This window comes from Rhagoletis zephyria, unplaced genomic scaffold, assembly GCF_001687245.7.
Source record: "Rhagoletis zephyria isolate East Lansing unplaced genomic scaffold, Rhagoletis_zephyria_1.1 Rzeph_scaffold_00097, whole genome shotgun sequence".
Lineage (NCBI taxonomy): Eukaryota > Metazoa > Arthropoda > Insecta > Diptera > Tephritidae > Rhagoletis > Rhagoletis zephyria.
In genome coordinates this window covers 341,603-367,269 of record NW_016157181.1, presented here as the reverse complement: position 1 = coordinate 367,269, position 25,667 = coordinate 341,603, and the positions used below count along the sequence as shown (strand labels likewise).

Here is a 25,667-nt window from a genome sequence, read left to right as displayed (position 1 = left end):
GACATAGTGCAGCGAATTAAAATACAGCGGCTCCGCTGGCTTGGTCATGTCGTTCGAATGGACACCGACGCTCCAGCTCTGAAAGTATTCAACTCGGAACCCGCTGGTGGTAGCAGAGGGAGGCCCCCACTGCGATGGAAAGATCAGGTGGAGAAGGACTTGGCTTCACTTGGCGTTTCCAATTGGCGTCAGTTGGCACATATGAGAAACGACTGGCGTGCTTTGCTGAACTCGGCCAAAATCGCTTAGGCGGTTACAGCGCCAAAAAACAAGAAGAAAGAAGAAGAAGTTCCACTTCTTCAATGTAGCCCAGGTGCACATACTTTTCGATAGGATTTGAAATAAATTTTGCTATAAAAAATTTAGTTATCGAAAATTATCAAGTTACTGAAATTTATCGAGTCATCGAAGTTTATAGTTATCGAAATTTATGGAGTGATACATATTTATTGAGTTATAACAACGTATAAAATTATTGAAATTGACCAATGTTAATTGAGTTGTCGAAATTCATAGACACAGAAAATTAGTTCTCGAAATTTGCGGATAGATATCAAGCTATAAAAATGTATGTGTTAGCGAAATTTGTCAAGTTAATGAAATTTATCAAGTTATCGATACTTATTGTTGTGTTTAGGGATTTTAGTTATCGAAATTTATCGGCAAAATAGAATGTGTCGGTTATATTCCAAGTCAACCACCTTCAACGACCAACGACCTTCAAAGATAAAAAAAATGTAAGTTAAGGTTTAGTTCGAAAGCAAGAGATTTTCCGGCAAGTAATTTTGTACATTACAAGTTAAACGAAGGACTAAGTTAGAAAACCTCTCCAAAGGTCTTACAAAACTAGAAGAACGGTCGAATTTCGACAGTGGCTGGCACTCTTACTTGTTAAAGGCCCATCAGTGTTGCTTGATATACTACTTAACCGTTTAGCGTCTGCAGCTAAAAGCCGGTTATTGTCCGCACTCTGGTTAGACAGATTTAGAGCCATTTCAACAATATTAGAGTGGACTCTCTGCCCATGTACACATCCGCATTCGCAAAACATTAGTAGCAGTTGATGCGAATGCGAATGTGTAAAATGATGCCATTCATTCGCATAACGAATGCGAATGCTAATATTCGCAACTTCCCTGATGTAAGTATGTTTGTTTGGGTCAAATCTTGGAATAAATTTTCCCTAACATAATGAGTAGGGGCAATGAACGACCAAAACCCCGGAAGCCACATTTAACCAATCTAGAAGCACATGACTTAATTGACATTCAGCTACCCGACGTTCCTTAACCATAAGTGGATTAAAGACAACCTGTAACCAAAAGAGATCTATTACTACACATCGCCTCGGCCACGATAACTAAATGACCTGCTTGCTCATATAAATCTAGTATAATTTATATAAGCTACAATGAAATAATGCGCTCAAAATGTGATAAGGGAAAGACGTTCCTCCGATGTGCGAAAAGTTTGCAAATTACATAAATTGGAAAAGATAGAAATCAGTAAAAGAGCTTATTTTAAAAATTAATGATACTCAATGCATTTGTGCGGGCGGATCTTAAATATGGCCATAGCATTTTCACATCTCTTATATTTTTTTTTTTGTAAAATTAGTTAATTTAAAGTTAATTAATTTATTTTTTGTTTTTTAATTTAAAGAGATATACAATTCTTTGTCCGTCTTTAGATTCAGCTGGCAAAAGCACATTGTATGTGAAAAAAATCATTAATTATCCGATTAGTTATCCGATTTTATGCAGAGTATGTTTTTATGATCTAACGAACTGTTCTAGGGGGAGTTTTAGGCCAAAATAAGATGCTCACTAAAATACATAAGATAAATACTACTTATGCTAACATATTTTAACCAAACAACGTATCAATTCTAAAAGTTTAATTTGAAAAAGAATATAAATATTACCGAAATTGCATATACATATGTACATATGTATAAATGTACATAAATATATAGAAAAAAATTACTTACTATATATAACTTTTCTTGCAGATATTCCAGACATTCCTGATGACATCAAACACCTGCAAAGCCTTCAGGTTGCTGATTTCAGCTCAAATCCGATTCCAAAACTACCTGCAGGATTTTCTCAACTAAAAAATTTAACAGTTTTAGGTTTAAATGATATGTCACTTACCACATTGCCAGTTGATTTTGGATGGTAAGTTAAAATGTTATTGGCCCTAATGTTTATCATTAAAAATCTATGGTTTAACAAAAGATTCGCGAATACTTTTAATTGTGTGTAAAGACACATATTTAAAAAACGGTCAACTTTATTTTATTTTATAAAAATGTTCAAGGTGCACAATGGAAATTAAAGGAATCCTGTTTCAATAACTTTTTCCATCACATTTCCCACAATATATTTTAAAAACATATCCATACGTTTTTATTAAAAAATTTCTGACGATCATTAACCACGGTTGCTGCCCGACGGCAAGCTAAAACTAATTGAAGAATTAAATTAACATGCGATTATTTCGATTCTAGCTTAACACAATTAGAATCCTTGGAGTTGCGTGAGAATTTATTAAAACATTTGCCTGAATCGATCCGCCAACTCACCAAGCTCAAAAGATTAGACTTGGGCGACAATGAAATAGAAGAACTGCCACCGTACTTGGGCTACTTACCCGGCTTACATGAGCTCTGGCTAGATCACAACCAGTTAGAAAGGCTGCCACCTGAAATTGGATTACTAACTAACTTAACATATCTCGATGTTTCCGAAAATCGGTAAGTATCCTTCAATTTACGTTTGTAGTTTATCTCAATTTGAAGTACCTGTTTCAGTTTGAAGTCCTTTATTCAACATAATTTGCTCTTTCTACCTTTCTTGCAGACTCGAAAAGCTACCAAATGAAATCGGTGGCCTGATAAATTTAACTGACTTGGATCTAGCACAAAACTTACTTGAATCCCTGCCCGATGGGATTGCCAAATTAAGTAGACTGACTATTTTAAAACTGGATCAGAATCGTCTCCAAAAGTTAAATCCCACTATAGGATGGTAAGTACTCATTCTTACTAATTTTCTATGTTTGACGAAATACTCTACTCCTATTTTTTTTTGTTTAGAAGCTTTAAAAAAATTGCATTTGCGATTTTTGAGATCGAATTACATTGCGCTGCAAAAAAACTCGGAATATACCCGAAACACAACATTTGTAGTTGTAAGTAGGGTCAAATGCAACATAAAAGTATTAATTCATGTAATCCCTCAATTTATTTCTTTTATAAAACCGTTAATTTCGTACTGGATGTAGCATATTATTAATAGCTTGATTATTTATCTTTTTATTTTTTTATTAAAAAAAAAAAAAAAAACTTAAGAGAGGCCAAACGCGCACAATGTGTATGCCAAATTTGGTACAGAATAGTGATATGAGTACTCGGTTACCATGCCTATTTTCGAAAAATGTTACATTCAACCAATATGTTGCTAAAAAGTTATTATACGTATGTAAATATCACTTTTGAGTAAATATTAAAAAATTCTTTAGCCACACTGCGTAAAGTAACCTAAGCGTACGAATTTCACTGGCACTAAACGTATCGATTTCTTATTATTTATCTTCAGCTTAGTAAGAGTGATTATGTATGAAGTATAAAACAAGTAATTTTTAAACAAAAAACAAAACCGACTTCAATTCTCATACAAAAATTTAAGAATACCGTTAATTTCTTCATGTAGATATTAACCTCCTTTTTTGGAAGTCGGTTCTAAAGTTTTCATACATACATATGCACATACTGCTTCTTTTTATACCCGAGAGCACTTGTGCACAAGGGTATATTAACTTTGTTCACATACCGGTTGTTTGTAACAGCCAAAACGAATCGAGATAGATATAGACAAATGTAAACATAAATGCTCAGAATGAATAGAGAAGTCGACTAAGCCATGTCCGTCCTTCTGTCCGTCCGTCCGTGTACACGATAACTCGAGCAAAAATTGAGATATCTCAACGAAATTTGGTACATAGGTTTCCATTTATCCAAGGTAGGTTGGTGTTGAAAATGGGCAAAATCGGACTGTAACCACGCCCACTTCCCATATAACGGTAATTTTCAGAAATACGAAAACTGCGATATTTTAGTAACTACTGAAGATTATTCACTCAAAATTGATATTTACAATAAATTTAAGAATGTTATACATTTTTGGAAAATGGGCGTAGCCACGCCCACTTATGGATATATCTTGGAAACCGCTGCACCAATTTCTTCCAAACTTGGCACAGTTTTGGTACAGTATACCAAATGGCCGAAAATTTTTAAAATCGGACAATAACCACGACCACATCCCATATAACGGTAATTTAGAGAAATACAAAATCTTCGGTAAATCAGTAAATATTATAGCTAATTTATTCAAAATTGATGCTTGCAAGAATTCTTTACCGAGAAATACCTTTATGATAAAATTTTGGAAAATAGGCGTGGCACCGCCCACTTATGATCACATATATGCCGTTCTACCAATTTGTACCAAACTCGGTATGGTTATTGTGCTTGGTACATAAAAGCAAAACGTTGAAAATTTTTGAAATCGGACTAAAATTACGGCCGCTCTTCATATAACGGTAAATTTCAGAAATGCTTGAAACTTCAATATTTCGAAATTTAAAGACGCTAATTTACTCAAAATTGATACACCCCGGCTTACCATGTAGCGGTAGCTTTCGGAAAGGTGAAAAACATATATTTAATACTTGCACATATTTAATACACAGTGCCGCCTAAGTGGGCAAAAATCGAAAAATTCGTTATCTGCAATGTGAACTTGTTTGGTATTTTTTTAAAGACAATTTATCCACTAAAAAGAATTAAACAGACATTTCCCTAAAAAATTAATTATATGCCGCCAGGAAGCCACTAAAGTCGACAAATTTTATACCAAGAATTTTAATAAGAGCATAGCCATGCGTAAGCTCTTCACAGAAAAAATGTCAAAAATATATTCTTTGAAATAAAATGTTGGTTTGACGTTTCTTGTTTCCATATAGATAGTAGAGAATTACAGGAATTAAAATTTTGGAATAAAATTAAACACAGGGTGTCCCTGCGGTGTTCCAAAAAAAAAAACAATTTTTTATACAAAATTTCAAAAAATGCTAAATTTTAATGGAATGAATAAAAATATATTTAAATATAGTTGTTTTTTATTTTTTTATTAAATAGTACGGGCTTTTAGCTTTCTGAAGTAATGCATTTTTCGCTAATGCATAAAATAATTTTTTCGTTTTTTTGTCAGTGCCTTGAGATCTGCACGATTCGTTCAATTTTCAAAAATGAAGTGTCAGATTAAAAAGCTTGACCTGTGGACAATAGAAGGTTTATTTTTTTTAAAGAGTTGCCACCTGTTAAAAAATTAGGTTTTTTTTTTTTATAAGTTAAATGAATTATTAAGAGATGGGTATCAATCGAAATGTGTATTAACTACATGTAGATAGTTGCCACCTGTTTAAAAAATCAAATTCTACTTGAATTAAAGGAATTAGGTAATTGAAATAGATAGGTATCGCCATAAGGGAGACAGACGAAAGAGGTTTAAGAAGGTTTTAGCTTAAAAATATTACGAATAGGGTTGCAACCTGTTTGTAAAGTCGAATTTAGTTGGTTTAATTACGTCAAACCATAGGATTACGCCATCGTATTTGTTGTTTTATTACAAATACATACATTGTCAATCAGTGATTTGTTCTGATTACATTCCTTTTAAATTACTGGACTCTTAAATTAACTCAGGAATGTTTTTATTCTCCACTTATTTCTTGCTAAATACGTCAAATTTTTTCATTTGTCTGATACTCATAGTGATATACATATTTCAGTTACCTTATTCCCTTAATTAAAGAGGATTTGATTTTTTAAACACGTGGCAACCCTCTATGTATCATTAAGAGGTAAAGTATTTCCAAAACTAGTTCAATTGATACCCATTTTGTAATATCTAATTCATTTAACTTATTAAATAATTTTAATAAAATTTGTAACAGGTGGCAACCCTTTTCAAAAATAAAAAACTTTATTGCACATCTACAGGCCAAGCCCTGTCATTTGACACCTCACTTTTGAAAATAGAACGAACAATATGTACATACCTACCCTGCAGGGAGTGACGTTAGCTTATACCTAACTTTAGTCTTTTTACGCGAACACTAGTGCTAACTATTAACTGTGTATTTTGTTCGAAAAAAGCTAACTACTTTTGTGGGGCGATGGCCGCAAAAAAGTCAGACCTGGATACCTCTGCATTACATGTCAACTAACTTGTAACTAACTACTTTTGGACATAAAATATCAATAAGAAAAACAAAATATTTTTTTGTTTTTTTACTTTTTTATTTACTTATTTATTTACTTTATTTTATTACATTTCATATTTGTTTACATATTCTGCTCTGGGTGGCCCCATATTCGAACACCGTCAGACATAACTTCAAAATGATAGTATAAAATTTCGATCTTCCTTTTATTTGTCCTGAATATGAAAAAGAATCTGCGAAGTTCAGAAAAAAAGTGTATTGAAAGTAATTTTTGTATGAGGATATTTAATAGAAACTTGTAAAGAAAACCAACTCCCGATTGCGTCTGCATGACTCCTGCACGACTTTACAATTCACTTTAAGTTGGTTTTGTCATAGCTAATTAAAAGTGAGGTATTAATCGAAATCTCGCCAAAAAGCTAACTATAAGTTGGTTAGTTTTAACAATTGATAATTTTTCACTGCAGGGTTGTAAAGAAAACCAACTCCCGATTGCGTCTGCATGACTCCTGCACGACTTTACAATTCACTTTAAGTTGGTGTTGTCATAGCTAATTAAAAGTGAGGTATTAATCGAAATCTCGCCTAAAAGCTAACTATAAGTTGGTTAGTTTAAACAATTGATAATTTTTCACTGCAGGGTATGTAAAAGCCACAAGAACCCAAATTTTCAACTTCACTCTGCATTTACAGTGAAAGTATGAAAGTTATCCTAAAACCAATTGCAGTAGCGTCCTCAATTTTACTAAGAGCGAATTTTCATTTAAATCCGTCAATAATTCTATTTTTGACCACATTTTATATGTGCTTCCCGTGCGGGTGTTTAATGTTCGGCACCGCCCGAACTTAGACTTTCTTACTTGTTATTTTTTAATATTTTTTAACAGATTAATGAAATGTAATCATTAAGCAAAAGGTTACTACTAAAATAGGGATATCTAAGGCATTTTAAAATTTATGCAGTTCTCGTCTTTTACATGGAATGACCCTAATTCAAATATTGAGTTAACAGTTTATCGCATATTAATGTTTGCTGCAGTATTTTTTTGCGTTGCCAATACACCCTTCGAATATGAGTCAAGTAATGATGAATAGGATGAGTGGTAAGGGGCACGTACTTCGTAGGACCTGGGTTCGATTCATTCCGGGCAACATCTAAATTAGAAATAGATTTTTCTAACAGCGGTCGCCCCTTAGCAACCTCCATGGTAAACCTCCATGTATTACGTTCGTGGCGGCGTAAAACTAGTCCTCCCGATTAGTGTAACAGCACTAAGCAGCATACTATAAATTGGAGGAGAAGCTCGGTCAAACACTTAGCAAAAGGTGTTTTTCACCCTTGTCTAGAATAATTTTTGAGTCCAGCAGGCGGGGTCGGTGTAGACCAAGCGCCTGAAGTCTGCTGGAAGATCTTCCAAAATTCTAGAGTGCCTGAACCTAGCGTCACTCCATTTGATCAACGCGTTTAATCTAATAGAAATACTATTTGCCTGTAGTTTACCATATAAGTCCAGAGATAGCAAATGAAACAATGTCTTAATGGCTTAAGTCGGCGTCGATGGTAAGGCTCCCGTGATCATCGTGGCGTGCACTTTTGAACTTTTGTTGGTTTGTTTCTTATTGTAGATTTATCTACGGAGGACCACCAAACCGTGATATCGTAGAACAGAATGGGATGCTGTGTACATCCAGTTCACAGTGTGAGGCTTCAAGCCCCATTTTTTTCTGTCGCTGATTTAGCAGTTAAAGCTTACTTGGAAATCTCTTCTTCATTGCGCCACCAAGTTAAATTCCTGTCAAGAATAACGCCCAGATATCTAACTTCATCCGTAAAAGTCAGCGCAATGTCGTTCAAAGAAAGAAGTTGTAGCCGGACAGTTTGCGCTTTCTTTGAAAAAATAACCATGACCGATTTTGCCGGAATGCCACTAAGGCCGGCTTCTTTGTACTAGGTATCCACGACGAGTAAGTCGATTTCAACTTAGTGAAATAGAATTTGGTGGTGTTTACCAACTGCCGTCAGGACAAGATCGTCAGCACCATGCAACCGTGAGAACGGAATATTCACCGTTAAATCCCAAGGGAGTAGGGAAAGACACCGCCTTGCGTGGTGCTGCGGTTTGTATATCTTGTTACGGATACCTCCCCAATCTCCGAATATGTAACACTGCTGCCTAAAAGGTAGCGAACAAATTTTAACGGAGGCATATCCAGCCCAAGGTTAATTAGGGCTTGGAGAACATTATTGAAGGCATCCTCGATATCTAGTAACACGCCCACTGCAAATTTTTTAAAGGCGAGTGCGTTTTCGATGGTGCTAAATATGGTCATGTCAATAAAAGGCAAAGCTGTATCCACAGAACTGCCTTTCCAATAGACAAGTTGACAGCTAGAGAGTTGCTGCATCACAGGCAACGGCTTCATGAATTTGTTCAGATGAGCTAAACTCATCGAGAGATGCAAATATATTTTTCTGCATGAAGATATTCTCTAACTAGGAAACTACTCTTAAAACTGTTTTTGTATCAACTGTGTTGCATCTGTACGATCCTAAAGCAGTTATATTTCCGGATCTGATTTTTGAGTTGTGCCTCTTTTGAAGATGTGCGATATGTTGAGTGGCTGCGAATATTAAAAAGGCAGCTGATCTTTGTATTCAAACAAACATTAAAAGCTATTTGTATTTATTGAAAGGCGCGACCAGATATACACAAATTACCTCTTGACTTATGGTGTCTTTAGATATTAGATTTATATGAATGTTATCGACGTCACCTAAATGATTGTTTATATGTACATACACCCATGGCCAAGATAATAGAAACGTCTTCTTTTGACCAGTTTTGGCTATCTTTTTTTCTTTAATATTTATAAATTGTTTTTAAAGTGCACCTCGTTATCTAACAAAAAACATATAAATTAATATTTCAAGCTATGTGTAAAATTTTTAAAAATTTTTCAGTTGCATCTAAATTTTCAACTTTTTAAGCAGATTTTTATAACTTTTTTTTGAGTATGCACTTTTATAGCCCATTAAGTTTTAGTATAATAAAGTGTATGTATGAATGTATTTCTGCCATGAAAAACAGCTTCTCATAAAAATAGCAGTTCGGAGTCGGTGTAAAACTGTAGGTCCCTCCCCTTTGTGAGACAACATCAAGGCGCACGCCACGAATCGGAGCGTAGGCGCCAATGTATTATTAAAGTGTAAGTTTTAAGTTGCTAAAAAATAGCGTAGATTTTACATAAGGGCTGTTCAGGATCGCGTGTATATGATCTAGCATTTGCATATTTCGGTGCATTTGTAAAGTCACAACACTAAAATGCAAACGGTTGCAATTGTAGCAAGCATAAAATTTGCAATGCAATTCCAAGTCCAAATCCAAGACCATTTCCACGATATCCTGATCAGCCCTATATATTTTTTCTGACTGTGTTGAATAAAGTTTTATCAACTAGGCCACCCAAAGTTGACTTTTTGATTTTTATATTTCATTGGCCGATGTCTAAAGTTAACATGGTGTGCATTATTGACACCAAAAGTTTTGCGATAATTTTATTTCTAGACGAGTTATTTGCAAGCAAATTTTTATGCAGGCACCTTTTGAAATATTTCAGCAAAATAAAGTGGTTATTTTGTTGCCCAATAAGTTCTCTAAATGCTGTAAAAAGATCATAAGATTCGAATAAATGCTTGCTGAAATATTTAAAAAAGTGTAAAAGCCTACAAAATTTGTTTGCAAATAACTCGTAAATAAAAAAATAAAATTGGTGCAAAATCTTTGGTGTCAATGTTGCACACCATGTTAACTTTCAAAATCGGTCAATGAAATATAAAAAATCGAAAAGTTAACTTTGGGTGGCCCACTTGAGAAAACTAGAAAATTTAGATGAAAGATTTAAATACGAATTTATATGGGTTTTGTTAGATAATGAGCTGCACTTCTATAAAAAATAATAAATATTAAATAAACAAATGGAATGTAGCCTAAATTGGTCAAAATAAGGAGTTTCTATTATTTTGCCCATGTGTCTACGAATAACTCTTCGCTGTCTAAGCGGCAATTCCTTTACCTTATCATCTTGGGATTGTATTTATAAGAAAATTTACTCGTCTAATTTTTCATTTCAATTGTCTATTTTTGTAGTTGTGAAAATATGCAAGAGCTGATATTGACCGAAAATTTCTTATCGGAATTGCCTGTATCGATCGGTCAAATGACGAAATTAAGCAATCTAAATGTCGATCGCAACGCGCTGGAATACCTACCCGCCGAGATAGGGAATTGTGCAAATTTGGGCGTTTTGAGTTTGCGTGATAACAAACTAAAGAAACTGCCGCCAGAGTTGGGAAATTGTTCGGTGTTACATGTGCTGGACGTATCAGGCAATCAGCTGCAGTACCTGCCATACACGTTGGTGAATTTGCAGCTGAAAGCTGTTTGGTTATCTGAAAATCAGGCACAGCCTCTGCTGACGTTCCAGCCAGACACAGATGAAGCAACAGGTGAACAGGTGAGTTTTCGTTCAAATGTCCGCTCTGAGCCAAGTACACAGACAGACTTGAATAACGAATGAATGGGAAAGAGAGAGTACAAAATAAACTCAGTATAAAAAACAAAAAGGAATGGGGTAAAGGGATTGGTAATTACGTCGTATTTTGTTTGTGCATGCGCGTGTCAGTAACATCGACGTGAATTTTTATATATGTATATATGTATGTATGCATGCGCATTTATGATTTGGATGCCGCTTGGCTTTTATTTTGCTTTTAATTTCATTTGGGAATTCGCTAGGGTGTGTAAATTGTCTGTTGTGTGGAAAAATAAGTAACTAACAAATTTTTTTTTGTTCTAATTTTGTTTTTATTTCCTCTAAGGTACTGACATGCTTCCTACTGCCACAACAAGAATATCAACCTATTACACCAGGTGAGTGCCGTATTTATTTATTTTTTAACTCGTATCTACATATTAATTGTAATCTCTTAAAAAATCGTATTTAGTATGTAGTTGACCTTTTTCAACATACGTACATGTGATATGCATACAGTACTGTTGAGATAAAAGTTACCACTGCATACATATTTCTAACCATGCATATGTATGTCCACACGAAAAGAAGGTATTTTATTGAAAAATAATAATTCTTGTTAACCTATTTTCGTATTATCGTGAATGACAGCGATTTTTGTTTACTTTTTTTCTGTAAATTTCCATCGGATTTCTTGCAATGGGCTTCAATTCGTAATACGGGATTACAATGTATGCGTTTATCAGGTATCTTAAAAATTCATATACCTGTATGTTGGTATTTGATCTCTCATCATCCGCCATTTTGCGCCACACAACAATGTCAATGGACTTTAGATCCGACTTGGAAGAAATTCGGTCTGTAAATTTTTTTTTTTAATTAGAGCCATCTAGATGCATTTGTTTGCATGTACATATATCTCTACCTATTTGCCAAAGGAAAAAGTCCGGTTCGCGTTAATTTCCTTGTGTTTTTTATATGGGGTATTCATTATTAGTTTGAGGACATAAAATGGCTGGCTGTGCGTACTGCAGCATAAAATGATAAATAACAAATTTTTATATGAAACTACACACAGCCAGCCATTTTAGGTCCTCAAACGAATAATGAATACATATACATATATACAGTATGTACATATCAACACCTCCAAACCATACTATGCTAAGTCTCACTAAGTCTAAGGTGACTTAGCATGGTATGGTTTGGAAATGTCGATGTGTATGCTACCGCATAACTTTGGACTACGTTAACCGATTTCTATATATTTTTTTTTTAAGAAAAGGTGTTACCTCATAGGTGGTCGTCCCATACCAATTTAAATCCGATCATTGGATCATGAAGAAACTAACTTTTTTTACAAGAATTGAAGTAGGTTGTGTTTTTTGATTAAAAATTACTTGTCATTTAGAGTACAGAAGTGCACAGCTTTCAAAAACAAAACACCTTGAAAACTTCAGAATCTTTTAAGATCAGCTAGAGGTATTTTAGAAACAAGTAATTTTTAAACAAAAAAACAAAACAGCTTCAATTCTCATATAAAAATTTAAGATTATCGTTAATTTCTTCGTGATATAATGATCGGATTTAAACCAAATTATTAGTTATCTTTACCAAAAATGGCTGATAGAGTGGAGTTTGATGCGAAAAACATAGAAAGAACATGAAGGAAAAGTGCAAAAAATGTTTTTTAGTAAAAATAAATTGCAGATTCAGATCCTTTTTTCGTAAAAATAAATTGCAGATTCAGATTCTTCTTAGTCAAAGAACTCCGAAAGACCTTTTGATGGTATAAATATTTCTCTTGAAACTTTAACTGCAAAAATAGAAACGCAAAGAATAATAATAAGAATTATTTTTACGTTCTAACGTCCTTACATATATTAAAAAGTTACGAAATTACAGAATCACAGCTGGTGCAACTTTTTTAAATGTACTTGGACCAAACTTTGGACTACTTACAATCACTTAAGGTTATGGTGCAGAATACGTACATTTCTTTAATTAACCAAGCCTACAACAAACATTAAACATTTACACCAAATTGATCAGCATACAAAAGAAGAAAACATGTTATTTGGATCCATACGGGTTTCGCCCTGATCATAACGATATAATTTTTTTGATGCGAAATAATAATTGGTGGCGTTACTGAAGGTCCAAGTATAAATTTTTCACTTTCTGTAAATTGAAATTTCTAAAACAGTACTGTATTAATTTTCAATTATTTTGCCGTCGCTTGAACGGTATGTTTTATTTTTTCTATTTATACGTTTATGAGAAAAATAAGTTTTTATATAAAAAATTACTAAATTTAATAAAAATGAAGTTCTGCGCAAAAACACTTCCGCCCCTCTTTTCTGGCAACACAGAATTCGACTTAGTAAGGGTTATAATCCCTAAGCGCGGCCGATGGCCTCCTACGCAGAAAGAAGTTCTTATATATGACATGTTGTATAAAAAATTAAAGCTCGATTTACACCCTTTTTAAATATGGTATTTATATATAATGTTCATGATGTGATTTTTAAAGAAAAAATAATAATTTTGTAAACAAAAAATTTCGATTTTTTTTTATAAAAAGTAGTTTGTTCATAAATTTTTTTAATAAAGAATAATATTTTTATTACATTTCTAATGACATAAAAATCCTGGAAATATCTTTACGGGTTTATGAGATATTGACGGTTAAAAAATAGATGTTTTAACATGGAATTAAACTTGCAGTTTCTGATTCCAAAAAAAAAAAATAAAATATATGTTGTAATCAGTATAAATTCCTCTATAGTGCTCAATTTTTATTTATTTTATGTATTTCACTTATTCCATTTTCACATTTATAATATAGTTAAATGTTCGGTCTATTGCCAAAAATCAGTATCTATGTTAAAAACAGCGTTCATAAATCATATACCGATGTTTACAATTTAAATCCAAGTCAAATCAGTCTTAAGTAATTCAAATAGAAACTCTCCCTTTCATGCGGATTTATTCATCGTTTGAAATATGTATGCAGCGATAACTTTTATCTCAACTTAAGCACTATATGCAAGTATTTACGTTACTATGTTAAGGAGTATGGGTGATAACGTGTTCAGAGTTCAATACGAAACTGCTATTCAACTATATTCTTATTTCGCTTACTTTTATTCTGTCATTTAAAAAATATTTTTATACAGACAAATATAAAGTTTTGCCATTACGAATTTACAAACTTAAAATTTTAGCTCAAATGAATGAATTTGCTCTGTACAAACGTTGTAGTTTCCTTGGAGCGTTCGATAGTTATCGATGTATGTGTGTTTAAATACTTTGTTTACTTCAAATTTGTTTGTTTTTTGCTTGTGCAAGAATATGCAAAACTGCATATCAGCTTTTTATTGTAAAGCATACATTCTTAACTAAACACATTAACTCAGCGCATAGAAAAGATTCAGTATTAATACGGTTCCGCATCCCTTATGATAAACTTAGCAATGCACAGTGGCCAATTTTTCTAAAAAGCTGGCCAAAAGTCGAAGCGTGGTACAATTGTAATCAAACCTTGTGTATTCGTCTTTATTTTGGTTGCTGGTTTTAAATTTCAATACATTATTTCGAAATTCAAAATGACGGATCCATAATGGCTGCTGTGTACGCTTAAAATAATCAGATTTTTAGTAAAACTAAGGTAGTTAAGTATAAAAGGTCATGTTTTCTGCTTTTTTGTTATATAATGTGATGTAGCGGTTAGCAATATACGCTATCATTCAAGCCCAGTTTCCGACTAACATCAAAAAATAAGAATCAAACAAGTGTTTTGTAATAAAGTCGCCCTTTGGCAGCCAATGGCAAACCTCGAGTGTATTCAGCCACGAAGAACAGCTTCTCATAAAAATAAAATCCCCAATCGGATTCGGTGTAAAACTGTTGGTCCCTCCCCTTTGTGCGCCAACATCAAGGCGCACGCCACAAATGGAAGAGAAGCTCGGACAAACACTAACGAGGTCTTAATGTTTGTTTTTAAAAATCTTGATGTTCAAATTTACACGGGAACTGCGGTATTTTGAATGAATCAATGAACAAGACATACATATTTGTTGGTACAGGAATATATTTTTGACATAACAATTTTATACACCGTCAGACTCGCAGTCATTTGAAGTATCCAAGCTCATATCTATATTTTGTGATGGCAATTCCGCATCCGCATTTACAACAGTTGATAATAATTTAATGGCATCTCACGACAGTTTTTCTATCCGTGAATATCTATCTATGTCTAACGTCAGTTTTTAGATGGCGTAACAATGAAAAAACATGTTTTACATACTCTAGATTAGAATGTCCATGAGCGGATGATTGAAAACTGTTATTTTTTTTTTAAAGATAATACCACCATTTTAACAACGACGAAAACTCTAATTTACGAAAAGTTTAGGGCGAATTGCTAGCAACAGCACTTCGATCTCCTGTAACACTAAATGCCTTAAGAGAATCGACTTGTGGCCTCGTAACGATACGCAGTAGAGTCCTCCTAACAATATAAGATGGTTAGGCATACGAATGCACCAATTTTTTTTTGGATTTTTGGCCAGGGTCTTCCAAAAATTGGCCACTGTGCAATGTAATGCTTTGAACGCAAGTGCAAATATGACATAAGCAATTTTTGTATACAATCACAAGTGTAGCATTTAATTTTGCAAACGAAGTCGGTTATACTTAATCAATAATGTGTAAATTCTTGAAATCCCTACTCAATTACGGTATTCAAATAATTCTTGAAAAGTTAGCCGGGTATTAGCTGAATTCGCTACTGAACTTTCTATGCAGACCCTATATGATTACCATTTTAAGGCTGTTGTGTCCCTATTTCTTACTTGCTTATTTTATATGAGAGCTAACGAATATGTATATGAGCCATTCTTTTTTAAGCCTGATTTCGTAAAAAAATGGTATCTTGTCTCCTATTCGCTTAAATTTTTTTTAAGGGTTCTATACATGAAATAAGCTAACACGTGGTCATAACTGTCCTAAAGCTAACTTGGCTATTAACGGTTGAACTTTTTGAAGTTAATTTGCATAGTGAAGACCAGTAAAGTGGGGTTTTAAAATTACACCGTCCTAATCCTTGTTTAATTCTAAGAAATAACAATAAAAAACATGCTTAAAAAAATGGGCTTTTTTCAAGAACTATTGTGAAATATTTTTTTTTTTATGACGAGATGGTTTATTTTGTGAGTCAAACATTTTTTGTAATTTGTTATCGAAAACTTGTGAGGAAATATATTTAGTACGGTGCTAAAAATCGAGTTTTTGCAAAAATTGAAATTGCGGATTCTTTGTTCGAAAAAGTTGTGGAACAAATTATCTTCATGCGCCAAGAACGCGTGCTAAAAAAAAAAAAAGGTAAGTGCGCCTGGGCCACACTGGAGAAGTGAAATTTACGTTACATATAGGGTGATTTTTTTTATATATTTTTTCTATCTACATACATCTATCCTGTTTGTTCTAATTACATTTATTTTATTCCGTTTTCATTTATCTTCATTTTTATCTTCATACTCTATCGATAACAGAATCGATAGTAGCATCAATCAAAATAACGACAACAAAACCGATAAAAATATCGATACCAAATTCGATAAAAATATCGATAGCAAAATCGATAACAAAGTCGATAGTAAAATTGATAACAAAAACGATAGCAAAAAATATCTATAAAATTACCTAAAACAAAATCCATAAAAATACCCATAGCAAAATCGATAAATATCGATAACAAAATCGAAAACGAAATCGATAAATATCGACAACAAAATCGATAAATATCGATAACAAAATCGACAAATATCCATAACAAAATCGATAAATATCGATAACAAAATCGATAAAAAATATCGCTAACAAAATAGTTAAAAATATCGATTACAAAATCGATAACAAATCGATAGAAATATCGATAACAAAATCGATCAAAATATCGATTATTATATCGATAAGTCCCGAAAATATCGATAGCAAAATTGATAATAATACCGATAAAAATTTCGATATCTAAATGGATAAAAATATCGGTAACAAAACCGATAAAAATATTGATTATTTTATCGATGTTTCGAGAATCCTGAAAATCTCTAAAATCCCAAAATAGTTCCCAGATTGAGTCTCTGTGTCTCTCTCTATATCCTCTTTAATAACCTTTATTTTAATCTTTCTTCCCCTATCTTCATCTTTACTTTTATCGGTATCCTCATCCTCATCGTTGTTTTTACTTTTATGTTTATCATTTTCTTCATCAACATATTCCCCTTCACCTTTGCCCTTATATATATAAGTAAAGTGTTCAAATTTACCTTGGTATTCGTTTTAACCTTTATCTTTACACATCTTTGTTTTTATACCCGAGCGCATTTGTGCACAAGGGTATATTAAATTTGTTCACATAACGGTTGTTTGTAACAGCCAAAACGAATCGAGATAGACATAGACAAATGTATACATAAATGATCAGAATGAAAAGAGAAATCGATTAAGCCATGTCTGTCTGTCTGTCCGTCCGTCTGTCCGTCCGCCCGTGTACACGATAACTCGAGCAAAAATTGAGATATCTCAACGAAATTTGGTATGTAGGTTTCCATTTACCCAAGGTAGGTTGGTATTGAAAATGGGCGAAATCGGACTGTAACCACGCCCACTTCCCATATAACGGTAATTTTTAGAAATACGAAAACTGCGATATTTTAGTAACTACTGAAGATTATTCACTCAAAATTGATACTTACAACAATTTTTAGACGAAAAATAATAATATTATAAATTTTTGGATAATGGGCGTAGCCACGCCCACTTATGGTTACATGTGTAAATCTTGGTAACCGCTGCACCAATTTCTTCCAAACTTGGCACAGTTGTTGGCCTTGATGGAGCATACTAAATGGCCGAAAATCGGACAATAACCACGCCCACATCCCATATAACGGTGATTTAGAGAAATACAAAATCTTCCATAAATCAGTAAATATTAAAGCTAATTTATTCAAAATTGATGCTTGCAACAATTCTTTACCAAAAAATACGGTTATGGTAAAATTTTGGAAAATGGGCGTGACACCGCCCACTTATGATCACATATATGTATATCGGTAACCGTTCTACTAGTTTGTACCAAACTCGATATTTTTATTGTGCTTGCCACATAAAAGCAAAACGTTGCAAATTATTTAAATCTGACTAAAATTACGGCCGCTTTTCATATAACGGCAAATTTCAGAAATGCTCGAAACTGCAATATTTCGAAATTTAAGGACGCTAATTTATTCAAACTTGATACACTCCGGCTTACCATCTAGCGGTAGCTTTCAGAAAGGTGAAAAAAACATATATTTAATACTTGCGCCGGGTATTTAATGTTCGGCTCCACCCGAACTTAGACTTTCTTACTTGTTGTTTTTTTTTATTTTTTTTTTATTTTTACCTTTGCCTTTATAATTTTCTTTATCTATGTACGTATTCACGTTTACTTTCATTCTTGTATTGGTATTGATAAGTGTTATCCTCTAACCTTTTGTTAGCAAGTTTTTGTTAAATTCATACCATATGCATACACACAAGAAGTACTTCTTTCAGCCCCAACCATTTCCGTTGCTTCATTTCCGTTGCTTCATTTCCGTTGCATACACACAAGAAGTACTTGTTTCAGCCCCAAACCATTTCCGTTGCACCATTTCCGTTGCATACACACAAAAGTACTTGTTTCAGCCCCAACCATTTCCGTTGCATCATTTCCGTTGCACCATTTCCGTGTGCAATTTCCGCTGAATTTGCCAATTTACTCCCAACCAACCAACCGCCGCTAAAGAAGTTTCACTTCAAAAACATCGGTCAACCAAGAAAAGGTTTTGCTGAGAGTTGACTTGCCTCTGTCAAAGCGGATCTTAAAAGTATTTGATAAGAAGTTGAAATTGATTTTAGACGTATTTTGCTGTAGTTTACTTGTTACTTGTTATACGAATTACAAAATAAATTAATAATGTAAAAATTTAACCATCATCAATTTCACTGCTAACAAATAATGCATAACGATATACGTATTCGCATACACATACATATATTCACCTGATGAAATATTCGTCTGTGTTCAAAGATTACCCACCGTGCCAACTCTATAGATCGAGCGAAAAATTCGATTCTTCGGAATTCCACGTCTATCAACAAAAAGGTTTGCCAACAGTGCTCAATTTATGTATTGTATTTGCTGATATTTGCAAGAATATAGTCATGTTAAACGAATATAGTCATGTTAAAAAAAAGTTGTTCTTGAATGAGTTCTTGGGCATATATATACATACATACTTACATATATGGGAAAATCTCCGGAACCATACGCTTTTGTGTTACTCAGCTTTAAATTTATTTTAACAATGTAATTTTATAAAAAAACGTGGATGATTTTGATATCAATTTTGATGTGGTTTTATTTTTTTTATATTATCTATTGTCATTAAATTTTAATTTCTATAAACAATCCAAGTCTTCATGATAAACAATTTGGCTACCTATATTCTTTTTTTTTAATTCTAATTTTGGGAAATGCATTACACGACGAAAACGTGCTCTGGTTGGAAATAAACTAACAATTTGAAATTTGTTACTCGCAATATCAGTAAAGTAATATTATTTATTATAATATTATTATTTTCAATTTTGCACCTTAAGCAAATACTTAACTGTACTTATTTTTTTTATATATTTAATATTTACTTTTTCATATATTTTTCCGTAAAAAAAAACTGACAAGAGTTTATCACTGATACAGAACAGAGCCGTAAGCCTTATACATTTGTACAGGTATGTTCATTTAAAAATAAAGAAAATAAAATAATTATTATCTGGAGATTTGTCTTTGCGTGAATGGCTTCAAATTTACCTTTTTAAATAACATTCTTGGTATATGTACATTAGACTGACACTCCCCATACAAAAAAAAATCGGTACTATTTTTCCATTGGAATTATAAAATCTATTATATTTTAAGACGTCCACCAAAATATTTCGAAAAAATATTAAGATTTAAGTGAGCTGGACCAATTTCAAAATACCTCCAAAAATGGAGTTTTTTATGAATAAAAATAGTTTTTTAAATTTTTTTTTTTTTTAAAATCCCCTCAAATGACAAAACGGTTTAAGCTTAAAAAATTTGCAAAAAAAAATTAAAAAAAAATTTGAACGGAATCGTAATGATGAGGTTTTTGATGCTGTTTTTTAACTTTTCAAAGATTGTTATAAGAAAAACTTGAATAACTGAGTCTAAACTCTTCTGGTTTAGACTTAAGAAGTGTCGGTGGGAAGGTATTTTTTGCACCCTCTTTATTTCTTTGCTAATAAACTCATTCAGGGGATGAAAGAGAAAGGTAGGATGAACGAATGTTATTCAAAGTTGAATTAAGATGTGTTGGTATTTGAAAAAGAAAAAAAATTGGGACACGAATGATTTTTTTTGGACAGAAATAAAAACAGTGTGAAAATACCTTTCTACTGAGATCCCATAAGTCTAAATCAGAATAGTTTTGGCCCAGTTATTCAAGTTTTTCGTAAATCAATCTTTGAAAAAAGTAAAAAAAAAACAGCATCAAAAATCTCATTCTTACGATTCCGTTGAAAAGATTTTTAAATATATTTATGCAGATTTTTTAAGCTTAATCTGTTTTGTCATCTGAGGGGACTTTTTTCAAAAAGTTCTTTACGAAACTATTTTTATTCATAAAAAACTCCATTTTTGCAGGTAGTTTCGAATCGGTCCAGCTCACTTAAATCTTAATATTTTTCCCAAATATTTTGGTGAACGTCTTAGAATATAATACATTTTGTAATCCCGGCGGAAAAACCGTAACTTTTTTTGGTGATGCAGTCTAATGTACATAGTTACATACAATATTTGTCTCAAATACGTCAATAAATTTATATGTTTATGTAACAGATTCTTTGAGCTTTGGCGCAGTTCGGTTAATTTTTTAAATATTTACTCAAAATTTGATTCTTCATAAAGTTTTTTGAAACCAGGCGTGGCACTGCAGATATGTGTATCCCCGAAAAAAACTTCAGCAATCTGTAACAAATGTTATACACATTACACCGACCTCCTTAAGCACCACATTGAACATTTTTGAATTTGGGCGCCAACTTGGAACGTGTATACCAGAAATATCGCAAACATGTTGAGTTTTCGAAAGTTACCGTTTTTTACCAATTACTCTCTCGGTATTAAAAAATGAATCACGCAAGAATTTATTGTTTCCCTCAATGGATTTCAAACCATTTTATGTATAATTTATTTTTGTGCGTTCAATTTAAAAATTTGCGTTTTTATAACTGAGATTTGCCCATATGTCATAAACTCATATAGGTATTTGCTTAACGCTTTTCTGTATATACATATAATGCATATATACGAGTGCTTAAATGTAAATAAATGCATATAAACAATATTTATATTAATAGTACTTAAATAGCCAATCGATATCTTTTACTTGCACCCAAAATATAAAGGCAAAATTAAAATTTTCAGCATGAACGTTAACATATCGCACCCTAAATCAAACAGTCCCAACTCAAAAAATCCCAAAGAAGATAGTGATGATGAAGTAGTTTTTGGCGGACGTTAGAAATATGGCATGTGAACTATTTTATGGGGAAAAATCAATTTTGAGTTGTGACTGTTTTTGATTTAGGGTGCGATATGTACATACTACTCAAAATCTGTAATCATAAGCAATAGTCACCCATACATTTCAGTCATACATTTTTCAATTTATAAACCTTTTATAAAGCTACTTTATTTTTAATGAATAAGGCCAATACATTACATGCATTAGACAAATTCTGAAGTTGATTGAAATGGATATTCTTGCTCACCCAAGGATATGGTGAAAAATGTTATTTTAAAAAATGAAAGAAAAAGCTCATTAAAGGAGATGATTGGCTTTTTATTTCGGGTTATGTAGTCTTAAGTGCATATGTCACCAATCACTTTTAATTACACTCAGTTTTCTATTCGAAGTTTTTTAAATTTAGTTCTCATATTAAACTTGATTTAAGGAAATGGAGCTCCAAAGTAAATCCAAGCCATTTGTAAATAATTATTGGCCATCAAGATATCATTCATTCTAATTCAAAACGACTTAGGCCATACCGTTTTCAAAACTATATCTTTACAAAAGTACTTCAGAAAGTTAGAGATTTAAACTAAATTATTTTTATAATACGGTGCGATACATTACTAAACTATGCCTTAAATCGATTGAAGCGGTTGTTGGTTTTGACCACATTAGTACATTTTATGATATTAATGAAAAAGTAAATAAAAAAATTCTAGTACAGTAATAACTTACTAATAAAACGTATCATTCAATTTAACCTTGCTTTCCGTTTCGGTGGCCTTGTAGAGTGCATAAACATAAAGATCGGAGAGTTTACCGACTGTGGAGCATGGGACGTGTAATTGACTTTTCCCTTTATTGATAGTCATCGCGACGGCAAGGTGTAATTAGAAATTGAAGTTGTTTGAATATGGCGCCAAGTTGGAACGTGTATACCACGCGCACAACCGATTTGCCGGTTGGGTCAGCGGGTGGATGAAAATTAAGTAAATGATCGTATAGACAGTGTAGAGTGAACTTGTACAACAGCATTTGTTTTGATTTACATTTTTAGTTAATTTGAGTGAAATTTTCTTAAATAAAAGTGAATGGCAGCTTTTTAAAACAACAAAAACTGCTAAACTTCCTTGAATCGTACAGAACTTAGCCAGTGCTGGTGAACAAAATTCTTAAATTCCGCGACATGTCCAGCACGACAATTAGAATAATAATGAAGCTGGACAGCGCATTGTACATCGTGTTGAAACGTGTATATTAAACAGCAATCCAAGTCTTTCTCCAAATCCTTAAGATATAAATGTCCCTAGTAAATTGACCACCTACTTTATGTACATATATGTACAGCGTGGCGATGAATAACTGTTACCCCGGTTTTTTTGAGAAATAAAAGGGTCCTTTATAGATTTTGCGAAAAAAGTATTTTGTTGTTAATTTTCCACAGATTTTACTTTAGTTGTAGTAAATAGGTATTAAACTTTAATCCTTATTTACATTTGCCAGCAATTGAAACTTTGAGAGAAAAGTTCATTTGGCACGCAAGTCTTTTTCAGGTGTATTTTTTCTTAGGCTTTGTATAAAAAAAATACAAAAAAGAAAAAAAACTGTATAAGGTTGGTCGAATTAATGGCCGTCCTAGTCACCAGTTCCGAGTCAATTCGATTTATGAGTATGAGGTCTTATGTTGGACAAAAGGGGGAGTATAAGGGACTCAAAATGGAGGAAATTTGCCTACGGTTACAGAATATATGGAATAAATTTACTGACGAAGACCTGCGTGCCAAATGAACTTTTCTCTCAATGTTTACACTGCTAGCAAATGTAAATAGGGATTAAAATTTAAAAACTAATTAATGCAACTAAAGTAAAATCTGTGGAAAATTATCAATAAAATAATTTTTTCTCAAAATCTGTAAAAGACCCCTTTGTTTCTCAAAAAAAACCTGGGTAACAGTTATTCGTCGCCACGCTGTACACTAGGGATGTTAACTTTCTGCTTTTTCCGATCCCGGTATTTTCGGGATGGCGTTGTCACAATCCCGGGATCCCGGGACTAATCCCGGGGCTTAGATATTCATTACTCTTCAACAACTTGAATCGAAACAAGTAAGAAAGTCGTAAGTTCGGGCGGAGCCGAACATTAAATACCCGGCGCAAATATNCAAGCATTTCTGAAATTTACCGTTATATGAAAAGCGGCCGTAATTTTAGTCCGATTTCAACAATTTTCAATGGTTTACTTTTATGTGGCAAGCACAATAACCATACCGAGTTTGGTACAAATTGCTAGAACGGTTTGCGAGATACATATACGTGATCATAAGTGGGCGGTGCCACGCCCATTTTCCAAAATTTTATCATAAACGTATTTCCTGGCAAAGAATTGTTGCAGCCATAATTTTGAATAAATTAGCTTTAATATTTACTGATTTATCGAGGATTTCGTATTTCTCGAAATTATCGTTATATGGAATGTGGGCGTGGTTATTGTCCATTTGGTATGCCGTACCAGGGCCAACAACTGTGCCAAGTTTGGAATAAATTGATGCAGCGGTTACCAAGATATACACATGTAACCATAAGTGGGCGTGGCTACGCCCATTTAAAAAAAAGGGTTAATATTTTTCGTCTAAAATTTATTATAAATATCAATTTTGAGTGAATTATCTTCAGTAGTTACTAAAATATGGCAGTTTTTGTATTTCTGAAAATTACCGTTATATGGGAGGTAGGCGTGGTTATTGTCCGATTTTGCCCATTTTCTATACCATCCGTCCTACGCCCGAAGGAAGTACACGTACAAAGTTTCGTTAAGATATCTTAATTTTTACTCGAGTTATCGTGTGCACAGACGGACGGGCGGACGGACATTTGTCTATATCTATCTCGATTCATTTTGCCTGTTACAAACAACCGTTATGTGAACAAAGTTATAATACCCTTGTGCACAAGTGCGCTCGGGTATAAAAATTGCTTCTATTTCTTTGAGAAGCATGAAATAAATAATAAATAAATGGGTTTGAAACCTACTTTTTTATTTAGAGTGGCGTTTTTATTTTTTCTCTCTGGCCACAGGATTTATTTTGAAGGACTTTGTAATTTCAAAAATATGATTAATTCCAAAGATTTCCAAAGATGAGTTTCATTCCGATATCTTAATAGCTATGAAAGTTATGAATTTTTCTTTGAAAAAGTACCAAAAAGTTCAAATATCAATATGTTGAAAAGTTTTTGGTATTTTTAAATTACTCAATAATTTTCTCATTCCTTGCTTCAAAAGTAGCTGGAATATATCAACACCTGAGTGGAAGATAGACCTATCTCGGCAGCCAGTTCGGAAACGCCCTGCCTCAGAAAACTTTTCAAGTACGTTCTACTTCAGAATTTGATTGAAGAACGCCCTATTTCAGAATTGTATTGAAAAACTCCCTATCTCAGAATTTGTTTGAAGAACGCCATATATCAGCTGCCAATTCAAAAACGTCCTGTCTCAGCACACGTTCAATGTATTTTCAGCTGAGATAGGGCGTTTTGAACCTAATTCTGAGATAGGGCGTTTTTCAACCAAATTCTGAGATAGTGTTTTTCAATCAAATTCTCGATATGAGTCTATCGATATGATCCCAGAATAGTTTTTTAAGTTTTTAAAATCACTGCGATCAGTTGACGTGGACTGTTTCTATTTGTTCGTATGGTTGCGGAATACGGAAAGCTCGGAAGTTTGGAATTACCTCTGAAATTAGACGCTCTACATCGTCTTATCTCAGACGACACCATCAACCATTCATTTGCAGATCACTAGAGCTCAGAATTTGTAAATTTAACTTCTACTTATTTTGAGGCATAAAAATCCGAGCTCTACGATCACCTCCGCTTATGGCAATTTGTTTCTTAATAGCGCTCTTACACGATATGTATTTTCATATGTAAATGCTACGTTCCAATATATGGTACATAAATACAAGTAGATAAAAAAGGAACAGTCCAGCGCCTTCGTCTTGGTCTGCAGGCAGTATCGGAGATACAGCCGCTATATTTAAACGTAGAATACGTGGTATGGTTAAGAGCATATCCAAGTCAAAAACGAAATCACACACTAAGAAAAACCAACAAAATATCGATTATATCGATAAGTCCCGAGAATCCCTAAAATCCCGAAATAGTTCCGAGATTGAGTCTCTGTGCCTTTATCTATATCCTTTTCTC

The 25,667-nt window shown here is 33.1% G+C and overlaps 1 protein-coding gene across 8 annotated transcripts in view; it reads left to right on the top strand.

The window, feature by feature from the left end:
- LOC108376139 (scribble planar cell polarity protein) overlaps positions 1-25,667 on the top strand; it is a 483,715-nt gene that overhangs the window by 156,495 nt on the left and 301,553 nt on the right. For 7 of the 8 annotated variants that reach the window (XM_017632355.1, XM_017632348.1, XM_017632331.1 and 4 more), the window contains exons 4-9: positions 2,012-2,180; positions 2,513-2,758; positions 2,865-3,032; positions 10,443-10,809; positions 11,174-11,225; positions 18,953-19,027. In XM_017632355.1, the coding sequence (XP_017487844.1) occupies positions 2,012-2,180; positions 2,513-2,758; positions 2,865-3,032; positions 10,443-10,809; positions 11,174-11,225; positions 18,953-19,027 (1,077 nt within the window). The remainder of the gene's footprint in view (positions 1-2,011; positions 2,181-2,512; positions 2,759-2,864; positions 3,033-10,442; positions 10,810-11,173; positions 11,226-18,952; positions 19,028-25,667) is intronic. The other variant, XM_017632340.1, reaches the window with a different exon arrangement.